This window comes from Staurois parvus, unplaced genomic scaffold (genome assembly GCF_062004578.1).
Source record: "Staurois parvus isolate SC_StPar_1 unplaced genomic scaffold, SC_StPar_1.0 ptg000166l, whole genome shotgun sequence".
NCBI classification, from domain to species: Eukaryota; Metazoa; Chordata; class Amphibia; order Anura; family Ranidae; genus Staurois; species Staurois parvus.
In genome coordinates, this window is record NW_028317962.1 from 6367499 (window position 1) to 6386578 (window position 19080).

Below are 19080 nucleotides of genomic sequence, written 5' to 3' on the forward strand. Positions count from 1 at the left end.
ATGCTTTTCTTCAGCAGGGACAGGGAAGCTGGTCAGAGTTGATGGGAAGATGGATGGAGCCAAATACAGGGCAATCTTAGAAGAAAACCTGTTAGAGTCTGCAAAAGACTTGAGACCGGGGCAGAGGTTCACCTTCCAGCAGGACAACGATCCTAAATATACAGCCAGAGCTACAATGGAATGGTTTAGATCAAAGCATATTCATGTGTTAGAATGGCCCAGTCAAAGTGCAGACCTAAATCCAAGTGAGAATCTGTGACAAAACTTGAAAATTGCTGTTCACAGACACTCTCCATCCAATCTGACAGAGATTGAGCTATTTTGCAAAGAAGAATGGGCACAAATTTCCCTCTCTAGATGTGCAAAGCTGGTAGAGACATCCCCAAAAAGACCTGCAGCTGTAATTGCATTGAAAGGTGGTTCTACAAAGTAATGACTCAGGGGGATGAATACAAATACTCACCACACTTTTCAGCTATTTATTTCTAAAACATTTTGGAAACCATTTATCATTTTCCTTCCACTTCACAATTATGTGCCACTTTGTGTTGGTCTATCACATAAAATCCCAATGAAATACATTTACGTTTTTGGTTGTAACATTAGAAAATGAGGAAAATGTCAAGGGGTATGAATACTTTTTCAAGGCACTGTGCTATAGTAAGCAGTGGCGGGACAAAGTCATCCAGCACCCAGGGCAAAAATGCCAAACTGTGACCCCCTTTTCCGTTCGTGATGTGCGAGTTTAGGGGATCGCTTTAGGGGTGCAAAACCTGCATTTCTTTCTGGCTCTCTCCTTGCTGCTCCCAGAGCTAGGCTGACAGGAGTAGTGATGCCGCTACTATTTGTCCTGTTTACCATCATTAAAAGTGAAAGTAAAATAAAACCCCAATTTTTGAGTTGTTCCCAGAAAAGTAATAGAGGGCAAATGTTTTAGTGAGGACACTGGTTTTCAGCTGCCTCTCTTTTCCCTGTAGAAGGGCTGGAGAAGAGGAAGAGATGCGCAATTTCTACTTAACTGCAGCAGAGGTCTTCTGTGCTGTGCTGCAGAACTGTGTAAATCTCAGAAATGGATGGATAAAATACAACTCATTAAAACAATTTCCTTATATGTATTTCATTTGTGTGTTTAGCTGTTTTCTTGGAGTTCAGGTTTTATGGATGCAGTTTATAATTCTATCAATAGTTAAAAGTTTCTTACCAATGGAACAGTCGTCTCCAACAAAGCCTGCATTACAAACGCAGACACCATTAATGCAGCGGCCATTTGGTCGACAGTCAACTGCGCATTTTTTTTCTTTGCAGTCTACTCCGGTGTATCCCTCTGCACACTGGCATACTCCATCAACGCATTTACCATGTGGACTGCAGTCAACGGAACACTTCTTCTTTCTGCAGGCAGGACCTGAGTATGGCTCATTGCAAACACAGGCACCATTTACGCATTTTCCAAACTTGCCACAGTCATATGCACACTTTTTAGTGCCACAGTTGTCACCAGTGAAGCCCTCTGTACACTGGCAGACACCGTCAATACACACACCATTTCCACCACAGTTGCCTGGGCAGCCTCTTGTGGAACAGTCGGGTCCTTCCCAGCCTCCAACACACTGGCAGACACCGTCAATACACACTCCATTTCCACCACAGTTGCCTGGGCAGCCTCTGTTGGAACAGTCGGGTCCTTCCCAGCCTCCAACACACTGGCAGACACCGTCAATACACACTCCATTTCCACCACAGTTGCCTGGGCAGCCTCTTTTGGAACAGTCGGGTCCTTCCCAGCCTCCATCACACTGGCAGATTCCCAATTCAGGTACGTACTTTCCTTTCCCATTGCATTTGTCTGAAAAACATGGATGGAACATGAGGTTAAAGGAATACTAGGGCTCTCTTGACTTTATTGTATTTATTGTATTTTTTAAACGGACTCTGTAAGCTGTACTATAAAAAAGGCAGCCAGAGGGCACAGGACTAGTGCCCGGTATTGCCTGTGGTCTCCCAGCAGCTGATCTTTTCCCTATTACTGACCCACAATGCTTTGTTCAACAATTTAAGGGCAATTCAATAAAGCATTTGTGATGCTTTTCTGGCAGTATGGCTGTGTTAGAAAGGCCTGTGGCAAATTTATATTATGACCTATAGTCAGTAGGCACACTGAGAATTTTACAACATGAGGAAAATTGCATTAGGCATAGAGAGTTAATTTCAGTGCAGGCCAAGATGCTGAAAACCTCTGAGAGCAATGTATCTACCCTGCTAAGACAGCGGAAAAAAATTCTTACTAGAAAGGAGAGAAACAGCGGCACCAGTGTGAGTGTAGATCAGGGGTGGGCAAACTTTTTGACTTGAGGGCCGCAATGGGTTCATATATTGGACCCGGGGGCCGGACCAAGAGTAGATGAATGATGTGTATGTGTCATCCATAGTAAGTATAGTAATATTCCCCCATAGTAATCATAGTAATTAATCCCCCATATAGTAATTCATCCCCCATAGTAATTCATCCCCTATAGTAATTCATCCCCCATATAGTAATTCATCCCCCATATAGTAATTCATCCCCCATAGTAATTCATCCCCCATATAGTAATTCATCCCCCATATAGTAATTCATCCCCCATAGTAATTCATCCCCCATATAGTAATTCATCCCCCATAGTAATTCATCCCCCATATAGTAATTCATCCCCCATAGTAATTCATCCCCCATATAGTAATTCATCCCCCATATAGTAATTCATCCCCCATATAGTAATTCATCCCCTATATAGTAATTCATCCCTCATAGTAATTCATCCCCCATATAGTAATTCATCCCCCATAGTAATTCATCCCCCATAGTAATTCATCCCCCATAGTAATTCATCCCCCATATAGTAATTCATCCCCCATAGTAATTCATCCCCCATATTAATTCATCCCCCATATAGTAATTCATCCCCCATATAGTAATTCATCCCCCATATTAATTCATCCCCCATAGTAATTCATCCCCCCTATAGTAATTCATCCCCCATAGTAATTCATCCCCCATATAGTAATTCATCCCCCCTATAGTAATTCATTCCCCATATTAAGTCCCCAAGTCCCCCCTGTGTCAATTCACTTACCTTTGCTCCGCGCGTTCCTCTCGCCGTCTTCCCGCGCCGTTCCGGTGTAGCATGAAAATCTGTCTCCTATGAGGATCTGTCCCCCTCGACGTATCTGCGCATGTGCCAGTTTCAGGCATTAGCAGCCGATCGGCGATCTCCGGCACATGCACAGATACGTCGAGGGGGACAGATCCTCATAGGAGACAGATTTTTCATGCTACACCAGTCTTCAGGGCGGACTGTGAGAGGAGCCTAGCGGGAGCCTAGCTCCGCGGGCCGGATTAAAAGGTCCGCCGGGCCGTATACGGCCCGCGGGCCGTAGTTTGCCCATTGCTGGTGTAGATTATTGTAAAATTGAATTTATTAAACGTAATAAACTCACAAAGGTCAGATGTGAAAGCACATAGAAAAACTCCCAGTGGTGCAGGTCAGGAAGCATCAGGGGCGGACTGACCATTCAAGCACTCAAGCACTGCCCGAGGGCCCGGGGTCAGTAGGGGGCCCCATGAGATGCCCCTGGTACTTTTCATAGGTTTTTTTGGGTGTGGTTTGAGTGTGAGCAAGGACGTAGGGGCCCCATGATCTCTTATTGCCCGGGGGCCCCATGAGTTGTCAGTCAGCCCCTGGGAAGCATGGTTTCAATTTCCAGTGACATCAGAGCTGTCAGTTCTCCCGTGTCTCTCCACTATCCCTGGAGCTCTGGGATCCACCAGCGCGGCTGGGACTAGATGGAATACATGGTGGAGACACAGGAGAACTGACAGCTCTGACGTCACCGGAAACCAGAAGCATGGTGCCTGTGTGCGTTCAGAGGCCTGAAGAAGGAGCGCCCATTCTCCAAAAGCGATCCACTGGCAGCTTCCTGACCTGCACCACTGGGAGTTTTTCACTGTTACATGCGCTTTCACATCTGACCTTTGTGAGTTTATTACTTTTATTAAATTTGGTTTTACAATAATCTGAATTTAGACTGGTGCCGCTGTGTCTCTCTTTTCTTGTCTGCTGGAGCTGCTTCTCTGGCTGCCGGTCCACCACAAGTATGTTCGGAATTCATTACACTAGGATCCTTTCCAAGCTTATGGACTTTTATAAGGATTTTAGTGTCCGTTTATGACACAGAGAATAACTGCGATTCAACGGATCTCAGCTATTCTCTGGTCATTCACAGTTTATGACACTCAGGAGATCATGTCAGCCCTTCACTGGAGATCTGTGTTCTCCCTCCAGATTCTCCAGCCCAGAGCTGGAGAATCGGAGGGACCGCAAACTAAGCAGAGATAATTTACCTCTGCTTAGTAAACTGATCTTTTACTGTAATCTCGCGAGATTATAGTAAAATCAGCCGTTTTCCAGAGTTAGTAGACCGTTTTCCAGCGTTTGGAGACCGTTCTCCCTTCGTTCGGAGAACTGCTTCATAAACTGAGTTCTCTGAGAATGCCGGAGAACTGAGCAGCGATCATTTACCGCTGGTTCATAAACGGACACCTATGTGTCTTTTTGTGAACCCCTGAACTAATTCCTAGTGCTCCCCACCCCCAGTTATAAATAAATTCTTACTGTACAGCCTGTAAAGGGGTAAAGTAGGCTGGCCATACACTATAAAATTTTCTGTCCCATTTCCTTTAGATTTAACTTCAACTATGTAGCGCAAGGGCCTACCTAGTTGGATACAACTGAAAATGCTGTTTAGGTTTGACCTCATATTATATGGTTTTTGGTAAATCTAAAGCAAAATTCTCAAGCAAATTGTATAATGTATGGCCAGCTTTAGAAATGTCACAGGGGCTTGCAGGGTCAGTGTCAACAGCACCCTCTGCAATCCTTGTTAATAAATTGATAGATATGTGTTATTTTTACATGCACACAGATTTTCTGTGTTTAAATTGCACCGTCAGCCAACCTTATGGGGTCCCCTTTCACACCCAGGCCCCATAGTAGCTGCGTGGGCTGCTATGACTATTGTTACGCCACTGCAAACAGATTTATCTACAAAGTGATATTTGTTCTGCCTTTTATAGAGATGCATCATTATGTAGTTCAGAGTACATTTTCAAGTTCTCTGCAGGCTATTTTAAATGGTCGTTTTATTGTGCTATGCCTTCAGCCCAGAAAAAAAAATGAACAAAAAATACTTTGAAAATTTCTACCTATATGTGCTTCATTTTTCAGTTCATTATCTAAAAATATAATAATATTACGTTTGCCTATTGTGAATACAATTTCTCTGAAATATTCAAATCCATTGGCAGGTTAACTGAAGTAATTGTGAGATAAGCATGAAAGAGAGGAGGAACAAGTGTAGATAATTACAACGTATCGCTAACACCTGTAATTTAAGTATGTCCAAGATTCTTTTGCTTAATCAAGCAACTACTGCTGGGGTGGGGGGGGTGAATGAGGTCAGTTAAACTGCTCAATAAAATCTATTAAATTCCATCTGTTCCTTTTCTGACTTGAAAGACTTATAAGAAAAACACACATATCTTTAATTACATCTTGTACAATACCAGTTTAGTTGGTAAATTCAGCAACTCAAATGGAGTTTTGTTTAGTATCAGTATTGGTGGTAGACATGAATTTGCTACACAAGTTTATTTGTTGAATTTTTATTGTTACAGATAAAAGAAAAATGTTAGAGCTAATAATGCATTATCTATCAGTTCAAAGAGGGATTTAATGCGAGTGTCTGAAAGATTTATTTAGCCATACAAATAAGTTTGCTCTGCTTTCCTCTAGGCTGTTTTTTTTTTTCTGGTCCAAAATGCCATCTTGTGGTTTGTTGTAATATTGCATGTGAATAGAGTGGACTGTATTCAGAATAATACATTGTGAATCACTGCAAGCAGCATTTGATGTTCATTAGGAAGAGAAGCCAAGTACTCCAAGGTTAGCAGGGAGATCGTAATCAAGCTCTGGCTATTCTGTAGTATTCCTTTTATCAACACTGCAGTAACAAAATAAAATATTAAACCCTGGATTAAAGCATTGCCTTATCATTGTAGGGTTGCCATCTCATTCCTTTAAAACCGAACACATATTAATGACACAGGTTCTGGGGCTGATTAAGGTGGTAATTAAACTCACTTGGTGCCTTATCTGCAATAAATTAGCCTCAGAACCTGTGTAATTAATAGAGTTATGCAAGCCATAGATGTGGAGAAATCCGGCCGATTTTTCTTTAAAAAAACGAAAAATCGGTCGTTCAATCGGCCGACGTTACCAGGAACGGTAAAAAAATCGTCCGATTTTCATCCCGTCTACAGCCGGCAAAAAGTGTCTCTGCAGAGAGCTCTGCTATTTCTTTGACAGTTCTTTGACATTTATAGCGGCTGCAACATTGTATCTATTTGTATCCATTTCGGATACAGATGTTTTTATTTGTAAACAAATAGATACAATGTTGCAGCCGCTATAACTATCAAAGAACTGTCAAAGAAATAGCGGAGCTCTCTGCAGGGACACTTTTTGCTGGACTGGAATTCTTCTTCTTCATCCTCTGCTTCTTCTTCATCCTCTTCTTCTTCATCCTCTTCATCTTCTTCTTCTTCCTCTTCTTCTTCTTCTTCATCCTCTTCATCTTCTTCATCCTCTTCTTCTTCATCCTCTTCATCTTCTTCTTCTTCCTCTTCTTCTTCTTCTTCATCCTCTTCATCTTCTTCATCCTCTTCTTCTTCTTCCTGATTCCCCGAGAGGCAATCGGATATTCCCTGGATCTACTTTACCTATAAATGTTAGTATCCAGTTATATTCTGTGTATCTAAGAAAGAATCCAGGACTTTTTTAAAGCAATCCATTGAGCTGGCCAGCACCAATTCTTGAGGGAGTCTATACCACATTTTCACAGTTCTTACTGTGAAGAAACCTTTCCCTATTTGGAGATTAAATTTGTGTTTGGGTTTAAAGGGATGAGGTGGCAACCCTATATCATCCTCTGTGGTAGGACTAACATGTTATGTTATGCTTCTGGGCATTTAAAAAGCAGCAGAAACATCAGTGAAGAACCCAGACTGGATACGCTTTAGACCAGACTTTTAGAACAGGGAGCAAAATTGAAGAATTGCAATAAAAATTGGGCCACATTTCTACATCCTGCCCCCAGGACCCACAGTTTTGTGCCACTTCATCTCTTACCCCAATTGAATGGCTAGCGTTCATATTCCACTAATAAAATGAGAAGTTATAGCCAGTCTAGACTCAATGGGGGGAAATAACAAAGAGTTGAACAAGTAGAATTCTTGCACCACTCTTCTAAATATAGGAAAGAAGCAGATGCTGCTCAGAATTACCAGACGGGCACAAGCCTCTTTGTTAATTAGGTGTGATTGATTCTCTATTCTGCTGTGACATATACAGCACACAGCACGACAGCAACAACGGATTGCTGGAGGTGCATGCTATGGACTTTCTGCCTTTCCCAGCTAAGCTCAGAGTGGGAGGGAGAAAGAGGGTTGTAACCCTGCAGGCTCTGCACATGTAGTGTAATCACTGCACTGGTAGAGAGATAGATGTGAGCTGTCTGCTGACAGCTCATGTCCTGTACATCAGGTCACACCTGGTGGGAATATGTGGCAGTATTCTATATTGAAAACTGCTGAATTTCCTCTTGCAATTAGGTGAAGACCTTCACGAGCTTCTCTTTTTTAAGAAACTGGCACAGGAGGCACAGATGGACCTGAAACAGGTCTATCTGCATGGTTAAGTTGGAGCATGCCACATCCAACTGTTAAGCTTAATTAATTCTCCAGAATGAGAATGGGGGCAGGGAGTCTGAAACAGACAGTTTGCTCTATCTGCATCAGTACTACACCTAGAACCAATTCTCCAGAATGAGAATGGGGGCAGGGAGTCTGAAACAGACAGTTTGCTCTATCTGCATCAGTACTACACCTAGAACCAATTCTCCAGAATGAGAGTGGGGGCAGGGAGTCTGAAACAGACAGTTTGCTCTATCTGCATCAGTACTACACCTAGAACCAATAATCCAGAATGAGAATGGGGGCAGGGAGTCTGAAACAGAAGTTTGCTCTATCTGCATCAGTGCTACACCTAGAACGAATGACTAATAGCTAGTTATTGAGCGGAACTTACTAAGACTAGAGCAGACAAAATCTGAAGCAGCTTTGGATGAGAACCAATCAGCTTCTGGTTTTCATTTTCAAAGCCTAAATTAACAAAAGTTAGAAGCTGATTGGTTACTATGCACAGATTCTGTCTGCTCCAGTTTTAGTAAATTCCCCCTAATTGGGTGAAATTTTAGCAAGATTTAAGTGCTATTTGGCAAGCTTTAAGAGCTTGATGAATCAGTACCATGATCCATCCTTGGCTACCACTGACCAACTCCTTGGTACATAAAATTCATATAAATTAACACATATTTGTTCTTTACAAAAATACAAGAAATGTGCCTTTGTGTATATCAAGGACAAGTTTAAGAACCTAGGATAGTGGTTGTGTGAGGCTGTAGAAAAAACAAGAAATGACAAAACAAATGGGCTCCTTACTCACAATTTTGAATCCTGTTATTCACCCAACCCAGTGCAAGTGCACTGCCAAAAGTTCTAACTCCTACCTGCACTACCAGCATGAGCGGATCTGAAGGGGTTGCAAGGGTCGCAATGGTGACCCCATCCATGCTCCAGGGCCTCCATTCAGCCTCTCTGTCACACTATGTTTTAAACTGTGTCACTGGGGAAAAGAGCATGCCATGTCACCCTGCGTAAGTAATTCAGTAAACTCAGAGGGCCCAGGTTGGCTGGGCAGGGGTCTTCCCAGGCCCATACCCAGCCCACAGAGTTTCTAGTTTCATCTACACAGGGTGTTGGAGCAAGCCCTTTCCCCCAATGGTGCACTCTTTGCTCAGCCCCCCAGCCCAGCCTAGTACAGTCCTGCTCAGACCTGTTCAACTGTGCACGTGCACAAAATGTGGGGACAGGCAGGCCACACTCTTAGCTGCCAGGTGGGCTTGGATGTGAAAGTGGAAGTCAGAGGGTTCTCCCACCCTGGGTGGGGCCCAGGCCAGAGCCTCTGAGTTTCCTCTTTTACATGCAAGCTCACTTCTTTCACCTGGCAGCTCAGAGTGTGGCTTGTCCCCCCAACTTTGTGTGCATGTGCAGCAGCAGTAGGAGAGAGAAAAGAGACAGCCACCATACAGTCACAAAGCATCCTTGTGGATCCCTGTAGCACTGGTGCATGTTGGGAGTATCTTGGCATGCAGTGGAAGTAGTGGGGGGGGGGCCCAGGTCAACTTTTGCACTGGGGCCCACAAGCTCCAAGCTACTCCACTGACTACCAGTAACTGTACCCCTGCCTGCAATGTCCATACTTCTAGACATTATTCTTCTTGCTCTGTCAGTAGTACTACCCCTACCTGAACTTTCTGCTTGCAAGAAATTCCATTTCTGTCTACAAGGCCTGTAATTTCAACCCTTCTTGTACTGTCTTTCTCCCCTGCCTATATTATCTGTAGTCCCACCCCTGCCCACTCCTCTAACAGTTCTGACTTTCTAAGAAGTACTACAGATAAAAAGTTACAAAACTGGTAATTACCTGTTCCACAACATCCTTCAAAGCCACTCTTCATCTCAGCCATCTCCGATTCATATTTCTCCTTCATCTCAATGAAGTCTGCTTCCAGAGCCTGCAGCCGGGCTAGGAGGTCTTTTAATAAAGAGTCTTTCCCACAGTCTGCAGCCGGGTTCTGGAGCTGAAGATGATGCCGAAACACAAGATTATTTTTATCTGATTGCAGAGTTTGTAGTTGGTCATTGTCTTCTCCAGGAACACTATAGACATGGGTAATGGTGAGCCCCTGCTGACTGCTGCATTCCACGTTTTCTGGGGGTGTGATAGCAGCTGCTGAAGTTAGTAGATGGTAGGGGTAGCAGAGGAGGAGGTACTGGATCAAAACACCCCAAAGGGTCAAGAGCTCCATTCTGGGTCAGCAATAGGAGCACTAAAACGAAAAAACAAAAGCAGTATTAGTAATAAAAGAAAATGTATCTCCTACAACCAATAACCCTTACAAATCCAGAGTACCATCAGTGACATCTTAGATCAAACACCAGAACCAAATGCTACTTAATCGGACTACTTTGGATTTCCAAAAAAAAATGATCAAAAACGTTTTGATACTTTTTTTAGTGTAGCCAGCTGCTTAGCTTCCCAGATGGGGCAACTAAATACACTACACTGCAGCTTTATGAGCCTATACAAAATTCTTATGCCGGCTTTCAGTGCTGTTTAGTATACATCCAGTAGAGGGAAAGGGCGAAAGAGAACTTGAAAGACTTTCAGGCAGGCCACACTTGAAAATAGGAGATCTGAAGGATTTTGCCAAGGGAGTGAATGCGATAACAGACTACAACCCCCAGGGAGAAACTCTAAGAAGTAGGAGACAGTGAACAGTTTTCCTGAGTTTTGGAACGAAGCATTGTCTCATGCTGTGAGGGGGCTGAAGTGGTGCATATCGCTGCTTCACTTTGGTGCATCTACCAATCGTATCCTGAGGCCTGAGGCCTGAGACCTTGGACTAGACAGCTAGGAGCCAGAATCAACAAGAAGGGGAATTTTTCCTGAATGCAAAGCCAGAAGAAACACTGACAGCCAAATATCTAGATCCGGGTTCACTGTATCCCTATGACTGATGATTGGATGCTTGCTGAGTTTGAATTACCGCCAGCAGAGGGAAAGGGACTGACCATCTACCAAGTAGCCTCAAAACACTGCATGCAGAGCTTTAAAGGAACGTTATTTATGTGCACCACCTTAAAGACTAGGCCCCAGCATATAGCCAGCAGATGATCGAGAGCCAGAAGCCATCACAGGAACCATACACTTAGTTACTCATAAGCAAAAGGTTCCCTTGTAGGATATATATATATATATAGAGAGAGAGACATATATATATATATATATATATGTATAAAAACAAGATATATGGATATATATATACTGTATATATGTAGGGTGCACTTTGAGAAGTCTACTGATTACTGACTGCAGAGGACTTACTGTGCTGTTGTACGGTATATCCTTGTTGATACTATTCATTGCTGATATTCTTCTTTGTTCAATTTATGCTTTGGTGGTACAGTTACAGTTAAAATTGAGCTGCTGTGATTCAATGCTCATAGTGGTAACTTATAGAGAGAAAAATGGGTTCTTCCACTGACTAATCCATTCATGCATAATTATCTATGTTTAACTTGCAATTAAGCAGTTTAGTGTTTGTTTTCTGATACCTTCCTGTGTGCTAGATTGGTATTTGTGCTTATCTAGGTATTTGCAGTGACCCCTTCTCAGAGGCCACAAATACCTACGAAGCTGTTCACAAATTCTTGATAGTCATGGCAGAAGAACAGAGAACCCAATATTATGTACCAAGCGTCTTCTTTGCAGAGTGGACATAAGAAATCCATAACAGTCCATTACAGTTGCATTTGTTTCTGTTTTTTGTAACAAAAATTAAAATATAATTATACATTTGACATGATAGAAAAAAAGTTTCCTACAAATATTCCTTGATTAGATGTTCAGAGCTTTAATGTATTTGGATTTAAATTCAAATTTATGTTTGCAGTGTTGCAAATTTGTACTTTTTCCCTTCAAGTGGTTACATACAACATGCTGGCAACAAGTATTAACAAGTCTTGGTCAACGGCTTCTGCTCTGTCTACTCCAAATTCTAAAGTCAAAAACACCATTAAAATGTGGGTCATAAAGTTTGTCAAAACACATAGAAAATGCATGTTGATGTATTGCAATGCCACTGCCTATTGCTACAAAAAACTGCACCACTATGCACATGCATAGATCTAAATGAGCCCTAAAGTTTGTTGAAGACATCAGGAGAACATATGCGTGGCAGCGGGTGATCAAGCATGCATTATGGAAAATCTTCAATGTTGAAGAAGGAATGTGGCCTATAGGTTCTCATGGATAACAGGAAATTTTTTTTGGGGGGGGCAAAAATTACAAATATGTGCACCACTTCACAATTACTGTAGTTTGTATTCAATGTGATATATATTTCCCTTAGGAGATCTCACACCATACTGAGCACAAGCCAATTATAGATGAACTCTGGCCGAATAAAAAATCTGGAAAATTAGTTGCTGGTATTAAACCGTAATGCAAAAAATGTATTATATCACAACTTACCAGTATGTCGGCTGCATTCATTTTCTTTTTTAAAGCTTTTTTTTTAATTTTCACCTGGTGATCCCGCTAGGAAGCCTGTGATTTTTCAACTTTCTTTAACAGAAAAAGCTGTTCAGCAAAAGTGGCAGTTAGAGTGTTGAGACAAACCATTTAAAACTGATAGAGGGGCTTACAATTGTCAGCTTTTATCAATTTATGGAAAATATTTTTCCCAAAAGGAAAACAATTGCTGTAATTGTTTGTCTAACATTGCCTTCTCCCCAGACAGACAATGCTGCTGTCTAAGGGTGTCTCTGTTGGTCCTCCAGCCAGAGTGGGGACACCCTAACAAAGGAAGTGTGACTGAAAAAAAGAAAGCTAATACATTTTTAAAGCTAATACATTTTTGGTGAGAGAGAAGTCACATCTAGAGGATTTAGACCCTGTCACTTTCCCCATTAGAACTCTGCAAGTGCAGCAGCTGATTTATAATTATAAAATCACTCTCATTCACATTAATTTTGCACATGGACACAGACAAACAAGTAGCTATCTCTACAGAATAACAAAAGGTAGCAATCTGCATCAAAATGTGTTAAAAACTTTGCATTGTACATAGATCTCCTAGAGGGGAATGTTTTTTGTCAAGAAAAGTGGAGGTACTCTTTAAGCCTCTACTAAAAGAAATATGTAGACTGCCATTGTTGACACCCTTCTTCAAATGGTAGTTGACTGGCTGTCTAAATTCTGAGGCACTGACCTGAAATGACCATGCAGCAATAAGTAAAATCAAAATCTAAACCCCTGAGCTGTGACTCTGAAAGCACTGAAGTCAATGGATCAGAAGACATCTGGGCAGCTGGCATTTTGGTAATGGGGTCAGCAATGCTAACCTATATATTTTTTCCCAGGAAGGGTTCCATTTAATGAAACCTGCGCTGAAGGAACATGTGAGCATTCCATATCTGACCTCGCCTTCAAAAAATGCTTCCAGGCTATGTCTTTGTGCCCAATTCCGATATATCAAAAGCAAAGTGAATAATTAAATTTTATATATATATATATATATATATATATATATATATAAAGCAAGGACCACACAAAAATTAAAAAAATATATATATATATAAGTATGAATCAACAAAAAGTCATTCAAAAACTCAAGTCCAATCAAAAATACCTTGGATTGTACGCCCCTTGAGGGTTAGGAACTGATGTGAATGTACAATATATATGTAAAGCACTGCGTAAATTGACAGCACTATATAAGTACCTGAAATAAATAAAAATAACTTAAATAAAGTGTTCTGTGAACCCTCCTTTGTATAAAGAATAGTATATATATATATATATATATATATATGTTTTTTATTTAATTTTTCACTTTGCTTTTGGTAGATAGGAATTGTGCAATTTTTTCATGTAGTGCAGCATTTTTTTCACTTTGTAATACTGTTGTATAATTTGCCCCACTGAGACATGGGTTGTGTGCACTAGCGGCTACAGTAATAATATGTCACTGTTTTAGGATAATTTTGTTTTGTTTTTATTCACCATAGTAAGCGTTTGAGTTATTTAATTTATTTATGTCCGTGTGACCGTCACTCTCCCTACATCATGCTGACAGTACATTCCATAAACCAACCACAAGATGCCGAGGGCCCAGTCACACAGAGGCTGGATTATCCTATTCATTCTACCACAAATGCTAAGCTGAAGAACCTGCTGCCTTATAGACCTGTGATAACAACATACATAGGACTGACCCATCTCCGTGGCTTAGCTAGTGGAATCCTATGGAAATCTCAGACTTCTGAGCTATGCTTTGAAAGTCAAAAATATCCAGTTGGAGAGTCTCTCCCGTTAAGTGACACTGTTGTGAGAAAAGAATAGGGGCAGCCACGTTTTACTCTCGTTAGAAAGTGTTAATTAACATTTCATTTTGACTCATTCAATTATTTATTTATCGATACTCCTATATTACTTATCTCCCTGGGGAAGCTTTTTATCTGCTCTTGGACAGATGATGAGGCAGCCATCTTGAATGCATTCAGCAGAATATCATATGAGGGATCATTGTGAAGGTGTTATTGGCTGGTTGCAGAACTGCTGTTAGAAACCACCTCCCTGCCCACATCTGATTCACCTAGCTGCCTGGGCCCCCCTGCTGGCCTGGGCCCCATACAGGAGGCCTGGTGGTACCCTTTTATCCACACCCCTGGCTGGTTGTGTCTGCTTTCTGTACTTTGTACTGACCCGGAAGCAGGGGTGGACTGACAACTCATGGGGCCCCCGGGCAATAGGGGATCATGGGACCCCTGTGTCCTTGCCCAAATTAAAAAAAGCCTATGAAAAAGGTACCAGGGGCATCTCATGGGGCCCCCTACTGACCCCGGGCCCTCGGGCAGTGCCCAAGTTTCCAAATGGTCAGTCCGCCCCTGCCTGGAAGCAGCATGCTGTAAATAAATGTCAGAATGCCTTATCTTCATATTTGTTTCTCATGCCAAGACATCAGCATGAGAAACAGAGAACTAACATTCCCAAAGGAGAAATTAGAAATGGCAGCAACTCATTTTCGCAGCAACCATACTGTCACTTTAAAACAAAACTAGAAGGTTTCCTTCCATCTGCGTACGGCGGATACCTGTGGCAAGAAGCAGCCAATTCAGCTGGGATCTCAGGTGTATGAGAACAGCCGCTCAGCCTTTACAAAGCAATGACAGGCTGAGAGAAGCTGCTGCTGTTCACATGGATCTGCACACCCAACTGTTACCTGCATAGATGTATGTCTAAACGCAGGTAACTGTTGGTAGCCAAATCCACTGATTCTTGAAAGTAGGCTTACCACTGATTACAATGCTCAGCTTTTAAATATTTATGTAAAACCTTTATTCTAAAAGAAAAAAACTGTTTGCTGTAACTGCTTATAAAGTTTAAGCTGAAGTTTGACTTTATTTGTTCGTGGATTGAAATCTGTTAGTTCATCTATCACTCCCCTCCCCCAAACTGACAATGCTGCTTTAAAAAGGTGCCCCCCTTGCTCCTTCTTTCAGACTGGGGGCACTCTAATAAAGGAGGTGTGTTACTGGCCAGATCACCAGGTGAAAACAGAGGGGGAAAGCCTAAAAAAAGAAAACTAATACAGCTACCACATCTAACGATTGGTAAGCTGCAATAAATCACATCTTTGGTTTGGGGTTCAATACCACTTTAGGTTTATATATTTTTAAACCAATTTATAGATTTTTCTAATTCTATAACATTTTTAAAAAATATATATGTCTTTGAAATATGTTTTAAATTGTTCTACTAATAATAAAGATTCTACAAGCAAAACCATACATCCAAGGAACCTGCCCAAGGGGCTAATACTTGGCTCCCACCCAGCACTGGAGTCAGATCTTAGCTCTTGGAGGTAGTAATGTGACTGCAGAGATGTACTCTGCCTCATTCCAGAAGTCAGGCTGTTGCAGCCTCCAGTACTCTATAGGAATCTCAGCTCTGGCAGATAACAGCCATTTTGACGAGTGCCCTTTAGAATACTCCAGAGAGCAAAGGTTAACAAGCCCATCTGACTATTGTGATTGAGTAGACAGAAAGTGCAGTGAATATCCAAATACATCATCATTTAAACAGAGGAAGCGATAACAGATAAAAGGAGGACTGGACAAATGTGTTACTAATACAAATTGACTATAAAAATGATGTATCGCTAGACATTTAGAGCCAATTCCAATGGTATTTATTAAAGAAAATGTTGGAGTGCTGAAGTTAGGGGATGTAAATTTTTACATCAAGCTTGGACCAATTATGTATGTGTCATATCTATGGGATTGGGATCCCCATAAAAGCTAGAAATTTCTGTTGTAGGCACCCCTACTACAATGATCTCCACTAGCTTCTGGGTCCTGTGCCAAGCGGCTGTCCTGCTGCATTACATATTCCACTTAATAATAATAAACTTTATTTTATATAGTGCCTTTAAAGGTAGCTTCTCAAAGTGATTTACCAAGAAATACACAGGATAAAATCAAGGAAAAACGGGGCAAGTACATGAAAGCTTGTCTAAAGAAAAATATTTTTCGATTTGATTTTAATGAACTTACAGAAGATGATTCTCTGATGTTCTTTGGAAGTGAATTCCAGAGTTTTGGAGCATAGTAGGAGAAGGCTCTGTCTCCCATCAAGTTTAGGTGATTGGGGGGGGGGAGGCACATAGAAGGCCAGAATTTGAGGAGCAGCGGTCAAGAGGGGGAGATGTAGAGCCTTATAGGTGAGCAAGAGGGCCTTAAAGTCTTTGTGAAACCTGACGGGTAGCCAGGGCATTTGCTCCAGGATAGGGTAATATAGTCACCAGTACCTGATCTAGACAGGATACTGGCTGCAGAATTTTGTACATATTGAAGTTGATTAATTATGGATTTAGGTACACCAATGAGTAGAGCATTGCAGTAGTCAAGTAGAACACAAATGTGTGGATCAGCTTTTCAGCGACAATGCATGATAGCATAGGACGCAGCGGAGCAATGTTTCTTCAGTGGAAAAAAATGTTCTGAGAACATTTTGTTCATGTGGATCAAAGGTTAAACTAGCATCAAATATCACCTCTAGATTTTTTAATTTAGACTTAAGCTCAAGTGCAGTGCCAATGATAGATAGGCAACCAGGACTGGCCTTACATAATTGATGGCGGGTGCCATAAAGCATGACTTTAGTCTTGTCACAGTTTAATAGAAGGAAATTGTGTGCCATCCAAGCTTTCATATCACAAATACAGTTAGATAGGAGAGTGGCAGTAGAATTACGTTTAGTGTGATGTATATCTGAGTGTCATCAGCATAGAAGTGATAATTGAGCCCATGTGAGCTAAGCAGTTGGCCAAGTGGAATCATGTAAATGTAAAAAGTAAGGGACCCAAGATTGAGCCTTGAAGAAAACCATACTTGACTGGACAAACATCACACTGGAATGTGCCAAGAGAAAAACTTAAAGCTGAATTCAGATATGGCAATTCTTACATAGTTATATTGAGGCTTTTTTACTCAGAAAATAGGTGCAGGAACCCCCCCCCCCTTTTCTTTGCCCTCTACGTACCTCTGAGCACCATTCCTTGGTTTCATCCCCACTCACCTCCCAGTACCACCCCTTTTCAGACCCCCCCAAACAACAATGGACCCCCACAACAAAATACCACTCCAGCAACATTAGACCCCCTGCAACAACATGTCTTACAGCCGCCAGCATTAATACATCCTCCAGCAGCTAGCAACAGAAGACCTTTCCCTCAACAGTGGATCTCTCTCAGCAACATTTGACCCCCAGCGACATAAGACCCCCCCACCCCAGGAACAATATACCCTCATGCAAAAATAGATCCCCTCCAGTGACAATAGTCCCCCAGCAGCCAAAATCAATGGACACCCTAGCACCTCTTGCCATTACATGCATTCAGTGCTGGAGGCACGGAACTGCGTTCCCCCATTCTCGCTGAAAAGAAGCATTGGTTATATTGGTCCAGCTTGGACTAATGTAACTATACATGTGCTATACCTGTGGGATCTTCATGGAAGCTGGAAATTGCTGTTGTATTAACTGCTACTACAATGATCTCCACTAGTTTCCAGGTTCCGTGCCAAGCATCTGCCCTGCTGCATTGTGAACAGGAGGTGGCACAACATGGGCACCATTCAGGGAACACTTTACATTTTCTCAATGAATGCTAAGTGTTCTGTGATTGGAAGGTGGAAAGGTGGGAAAGTGACATCACAATCGCCAGCTCATCCAATCAGAGAGCTCCTGTGTTCACTATGCAGCAGGGCAGCTGATTGATACAGGACCTAGAAGCTATCACTATATTAGTGGTGCTTTCTACATCAATTTGCCACTTCCACGGGGGTCCCACAGGTATCACACATTTATAGTTATTGAACATTGGTCGAAGCTTGGCCAATGTGACTATCTAAATATTGCCATACCTGAACTTCAGATTCAAGTGGAACATCTAATGCAACAGAGCAGCCGCTTGGCACAGGACCTAGAAACTAGTGGAGATCACTGTAGTTGCAGCGCCTACAACAGAAATTGCTAGCTTCTACGGGGACCCTATAGATATGACACATACATAATTACATTGATCCAAGCTTGAAGTAAAAAAAATTCATCCCTTAACGTCAGCATTACACTCCAACTTTTTGTTTAGTAAATACAATTGGAATTTGACCCAAAGGTCTAGTAGTAAATCATTTTAACAGCCCATTTGTATTAGTAACACATTTGTACAGTCTTCCTAAACTTCAGCTTGGTGGAATATCTCTATTTAAAGGGGACAGGAACAGGAGCAAAAACACTTTTTGTAATAGCATAGGAAGGGGATAGAACATCAGGTTTTCATTAACCTCTCATTTCTCATTCTGGTGTCACTGGGACAGGAGAGAGATTACTAATGAGAACTGAGACAGAAATAAAAATGTGACAGAAGTTTTGACTTTTACACAGTCTATCGAAAAATAAAAAATTGGTTGCATATGATTTACTATACAACAGTAAAATATTATATACAACTATATACTATATATTGACTGTCCCTTCATTCGCTGACATTGACTGTACCATTATTTACTGTGTTAGAAAATTCACCAGGAAATAACCAAGTCACTACCGCAGGAGTGTATTACTAAGCAAATGTATCTTCTATATGCTAACAAACTATTTATCATATGTTATGTCATGTTAGGGATGGTCACTACCAGGGGCGGACTAACAACTCATGGGGCCCCCGGGCAATAGGGGATCATGGGGCCCCTGTGTCCATTCCCACACTCAAACCACACCTAAAAAAGCCTATGAA

General features: G+C 41.7%; 1 protein-coding gene across 1 annotated transcript in view; it reads right to left on the reverse strand.

The window, feature by feature from the left end:
• Positions 1–19080, reverse strand: part of LOC149462811 (tenascin-N-like) — a 101564-nt gene that overhangs the window by 71219 nt on the left and 11265 nt on the right. The window contains exons 2-3 of the mRNA XM_089676337.1: positions 9642–10047; positions 1202–1846 (exon numbers count right to left, since the gene is read on the reverse strand). Coding sequence (XP_089532463.1) covers positions 1202–1846; positions 9642–10026 — 1030 coding nt within the window. The 5' untranslated portion in view covers positions 10027–10047. The remainder of the gene's footprint in view (positions 1–1201; positions 1847–9641; positions 10048–19080) is intronic.